Below are 5,272 nucleotides of genomic sequence, written 5' to 3' on the forward strand. Positions count from 1 at the left end.
AAACGTTGATTGATATCTCGTTAGAGATCAGTTGACCTGCTCGACCGTAATCCAACGATATCACGTGGGAAAGGAGAGAACGAGGATGGCCTTCAAATCTTAATATAACAAAGCTGATTGGTCAACTTAGATTTAAGACATTTCGCTTAAAAATCAGGCAACTTAGAAATACCCACGTCCTTTGAAAATATACGGAATTGGAACGTTACTGAACTGGATTATTGGATGCATGGAGCCACCAGCAGAAGAGTTTGTTATGCAATTGGAACTTTATTGAACTGGATTTTTTTTTCTCTGGGTATGCCATCTAGAACTCATGTTTTGTGTTACATACATTTATGTGTTATTATTATTATTTTTCTTTTTGTAGTGTGTGTGTTTATTTTTTTTAAAATAAATAAACTCTTTACAAATGGGATGTCGATGGGCTGTCCACTTCTGGTCTGGTGGATGCACACGGTGGGAGTTTTTTCTGTTAAATTCTATATGAATCATATTCGTATACGATTTTTTGAGCGGACCTGGGCTGTTGGCCCGGTTTCTTTCCTTTCCTCCCCAGTCCAGATTACCCGAGGCCATAGTTTAAAAACCAGACCGGTGGTTGAACCAATGAGGCTTTCTATTCAGTTTTTTACAGGTCGAATTGCAGGTTCACCGGTTCACTGTCGGCTTTTTATTGAGATATAAAATAATATATTTTTCATAAATACTGGAATAAAACCAGTGTAGATGGCCCATCCCATAGGTAACAGCCCAGCCCACAGCCAGCAATACTCCAGCGGCCCAGCGGCCCAGCCTAACGCTAACTCCCCTGGGCGTTTTTCTCCCGCACGCAGCCCCAGCGGCCCAGTCCCCACAAGGCCACAACTCGCCCCTCTCCGGCCGAGGCTAGCGGACTCCTTTACTCCACCGGAGCTCTTCTCCCCTCGCCTGCTCTGCTCCCCTTCCGGATTCCTCTTCAGCAATCTCACGCGATCCCAATATTCCCCTCCTCCCCTTTCCGCGGTAATATCTGTTCTCTCCATCCTCATCTCGGAATCCTTCGTCTCATCCCGTTCGGATCCCTCTCCTTGCGCCCTCTCATAAGCAGCTTCCCCCCTGTTAATGGATTGCAGTAGCGTCTTCTCGGGTTCCGGTGCTTCGTCTCCTTCGCGCTGATTTCCATCGGCGACTCCATCGAGCTGACTCCCGTCGGCGCCTCCTTGGTATTTCTAGGTTTTCTCTCTTTTCTCCAGCAGATTTGAGTGGCTAGGATCTAGGAAAAACCTAGTCAGAGTATGGCATGCGATTTCGTTCGGTGCGTGCGCGCGTGTGTGGATTGGATTCGGGTCTGCTGCAGTGCGGGCTTGAGTAATTTTGATTTCGTCTGCTCGCTTAGTTTATTTCTTTCGTTACAATTTAGAAAAACTATATCTTCGGGCCGGTAGCATGTCTGGAGAGTGATCAGATTTTATGAAGTACTACTTGATAAATGATCGTGCATTGCTACAGAAGTTGATTTATTGCATGAGATGTGTCATCGGTCCTTAACACTGTTCAAACTAAAAAATCATCTCAAATTTACATCACTCAAACCAACCAATCATAAGATTGTGATACATGTATGATGACTGTGGTCGTTAATTTTTTTGTCAACTTAAGAGGTAATCTCAGTGATATCCACCACCCCGGATCTTTATAAGAGTAAAGGTTAGCACTTTAGGTGTTTAGCTATCACAGGCTTCACGTTCTATGCTGTGGAATGGTTGTTGGTCTGTTTGGTGATTTGTGGATTTTTTACTTGCTGACGATTTGGTGGAGATTGTTGGGGATAATGTCCTTTGTCAACCAAGTTCTCTGGGCGAATCAATGATTTTGTAACCTTTTCTTCTGCAGCTCAAAGGATAGCAGGTCTGAGAGAAGTAGAAGCAAAGGTCCAAGACCAATCAAAATGGTATGTCGCTCGAACTGCCATTAAAAATTTCTTATGCAACTCAATGGCATGAATATTGTCTGACATTTAGGTTCTTTCACATGGCTGTAGTTTGCATTTTGCCCTTTCTCTTCCTACATCGAATTTCTATACGGATATGTGATACATCCAATTATGTTGAAAGTTCTTATTTACGCTCCCTACAAGTTCAGTGATAAAGAGTCAGGGAATCAAGTGCGGCGATTGATAGATGGAGTTGAATGCAACTATTTAAAGGATTCTTTTGAAACTCAAATGTTCAAGTTCGCCATTTCTTGTCTGACCATAACAAAAGGATAACTGCATGGGCTAAACTAAGAATGATTACCCTGGGAAAAATGAATTTTATATTGAACTCATTTTGATACACTATTTCCTGTGGTTACCTGTATAATAAAGTGCCCTTAGGTATTAATCGCTGGAACTTTCAGTCTTGTATTTATAATTGGTCTTTTTTACTTAGTATTTTACAAATTGTTTAGATCTTCGCACCAACAATGGAACTGCAAATGCCTATAATTGCAGGTTAAATGTGTTTGCCCTTTTTCCTGTAATAATCATTGTGTTTGTAATTCTTGTATTGCAGTCCTTTTTCATTGTCAGTTTCCAACAGTTTTTTTTTATACAAGAGATGCCACCGGTAAAATTAGTAGTGTGTCTCTAATATTTGATGTAGTTTGCATATGTTTAACTAATCCAATTTTATAAATGTAGTTTTACTCAGGATATGGTTACCATGGGAATAATTTTGAGCAAACGTACCGCTGTTATCCAGCATCATTTTTTGACAAGGTATTCTATTCTGTGGTATCAATTTCATCTGCTCATACCATCAGTTTTACATGCTGGGTTGGATTTAACAATATTACTGAATTTTAATTTATTTCTCCAGCCACATCTGGAAGGTGGTGACAAAGGTAATTTCTTGGAGCCTTTTCTCTCCTAGTTACAACTCATGTGACATACCTCTGATATGTGTTCTGGACAAATACCTCTGATATAATTCTATTTTTTTTCAATACAGTAATAATGCCGCCATCTGCCCTAGATCGTCTTGGTAAGCTCAAGTCTAAATTAGTCAAGCTACAGTAGACCTTAGGCTGAACTTTAGAGCTTCCTGTTGTTCTTTGGATCAGTCACAGGAATATATGTATTCCGTGGTCACTAATTCTTTGGGTTTAATTTAATAGCTTCCCTGCATATTGAGTACCCAATGCTATTTGAGCTGCACAATGGTGCCACTGAACGAATTTCACATTGTGGCGTGTTGGAGTTTGTAGCAGAGGAAGGCATGATCATCATGCCCTACTGGGTATATGCCATAATCCATAAGTGGATTTTTTTACTGCTCTCTTCAATTGTAGTAGCACCAAAGAAATAAATTCCTACTGATTTACTGTATTTTTTTTGTGTGTATAGATGATGCAAAACATGCTTCTTCAAGAGGGTGACATGGTGCGTGTCAAGAATGCTACCCTTCCCAAGGGTACATATGTGAAGCTGCAACCTCACACAACTGATTTTCTGGACATCTCAAATCCCAAAGCCATGTCAGTAGCTAGACTTGTGTATTTATTCCTTTTGCCATTTGATGAACAAAGTTTGTACTAGAGTTGTTTATTAAAATCAGTTCTTTTATTTTGTCATTATCACTAATCCACTTGTGACTTTGCAGCTTGGAGAAAACTCTAAGAAATTTCTCCTGTTTAACCACTGGCGACAGCATAATGGTAGCTTACAACAACAAACAGTACTACATTGATATTGTTGAAGCAAAACCTGCTTCTGCAGTTAGCATCATTGAGACGGACTGTGAAGTTGACTTTGCACCTCCTCTTGACTACAAAGAACCTGAAAAACCACAGCAACCCATAGTTCCTGCACGCAAGGCACTTGCTGAAGGTTTGTATTTTACTTTTATCAAAATGATAATTTGTGAACGAGTTCTTAGCCTATTGTGAACAAAACTATCCTTCTTTGTCCGATTAGAATTTAGAAGAGCTACATTCTGTTTGCTGGTGTCACCATCTCAAATTGAACTAGTATTTTGCATAAACAAAGGCATTCTGCACGCTGACCAACTTGTTAATGGCAATATTTATTTTACATCTGCATTCTATAGTATGCTTAGATATCTTATGCCATTTTTCTATAGGTTGCTGAAAGTAATGGTTTTATTATCAGAAGTTTCTTCTATATTGTCCGCTTCATGGATAGTTGTGACATCTCTCTTTTGAAAACTCTTCTTTTGTTTTGGCACTCTCCAGCTCAAGATGCTAATGTTGAAGATGAACCAAAATTCAAACCATTTACCGGTTATGGAAAGCGGTTGGATGGTAAAGGCTCAAAACAACAAGCGCCTGAGGTCTCTTCCGCTGCACGTTCTGCACCATCAGATTCAAACAAAAGGGCAAGTCAGCAAACTGCATCACCTTCAGGAGCTAGCACTTCCACCCGTCAGAAAACAGGAAAGCTTGTTTTTGGTTCAAGTGCAAGCAACAGCAAAGAAGCACAATCGCAAAAGGTATTTCCAAATTCCTGCTGCAACAACACCCTTCTAACATGTTTCTGTTACCTACAATATTAAGATAGCTACAAGAAACTTGGATACATGACATCCCGCGTAACATAATCTGAGTAGTTGCTGATTTCTATTTCGTTACTGCTAACAGGAGCCTGTCAAAGGGAGTGAGCCGCCGAAGAAGGACGAGCCCAAGTTCAACGCGTTCAGTGGAAAGAGCTACTCCTTGAAGCGTTAGCTGCTATTACTGCAGATAACTTTTGGAATCAAACATGCTATCCTGCCTGGAGTTTGCTGGTTACTGCTATAACTGTAGCCAACTTCGTATCTTCAATTTCCATACATCTGGATCAGTAGCATGTAGATAGAGAATGAAGTGTATAAATGCTTAGCTTGATGGAAATCTATTTATTAAGTACAAGCATTTCTCAACAATTCGCTATCACCTTTTAAAAGTCTTTGCTTGTTTTGTTCCAATCTACTCCTATTTATTGCTTTCAGACTCTTGATTCCAGGTCGTGATTACTAGGACTATATCTAAAAATCAAAGTAACGATATGATATAAAGTATGGACCTCAGTGGCAGGCCAGATTTTGTAGATAACTCGAGCAATCAATGCTGGGCCCTCATCTAAGCCACTGAGTTTGCTTATCATAAAAAACCCTTGTAGCTTGCTGAATACTCAGCATAAGTGCAGGCCAACGGTTTGACAAATAATACTGACACTGATTAAGCATGGGATTTGTAGTGTTGGGGTGTCAGTATAATATTTGTATGTGCAGATAGTGATTTTCAACAC

At 40.1% G+C, this 5,272-nt stretch overlaps 1 protein-coding gene across 3 annotated transcripts; it reads left to right on the forward strand.

Annotated features, from left to right (window-relative positions):
• Window positions 1–855: 855 nt before the first annotated feature.
• On the forward strand, window positions 856–4,949 carry LOC100841813 (ubiquitin fusion degradation protein 1 homolog). 3 transcript variants are annotated; one of them, XM_014896198.2, is made up of 11 exons: window positions 856–1,005; window positions 1,116–1,215; window positions 1,876–1,933; window positions 2,666–2,743; window positions 2,844–2,868; window positions 2,976–3,008; window positions 3,142–3,263; window positions 3,371–3,501; window positions 3,627–3,853; window positions 4,219–4,475; window positions 4,624–4,949. In XM_014896198.2, exons 3-11 carry the CDS (start codon window positions 1,931–1,933, stop codon window positions 4,708–4,710), a joined length of 963 nt encoding a protein of 320 aa, XP_014751684.1. In that variant the 5' UTR covers window positions 856–1,005; window positions 1,116–1,215; window positions 1,876–1,930; the 3' UTR covers window positions 4,711–4,949. The 3 variants fall into 3 exon arrangements, with proteins under 3 accessions (XP_014751684.1, XP_014751681.1, XP_024311209.1); XM_014896195.2 differs by having other exon boundaries at window positions 891–1,005; window positions 1,116–1,205; XM_024455441.1 differs by having other exon boundaries at window positions 912–1,205; window positions 2,666–2,868.
• Window positions 4,950–5,272: the final 323 nt, after the last annotated feature.

The sequence above is a fragment of the Brachypodium distachyon genome, chromosome 5 (genome assembly GCF_000005505.3).
Source record: "Brachypodium distachyon strain Bd21 chromosome 5, Brachypodium_distachyon_v3.0, whole genome shotgun sequence".
Taxonomy (NCBI): domain Eukaryota; kingdom Viridiplantae; phylum Streptophyta; class Magnoliopsida; order Poales; family Poaceae; genus Brachypodium; species Brachypodium distachyon.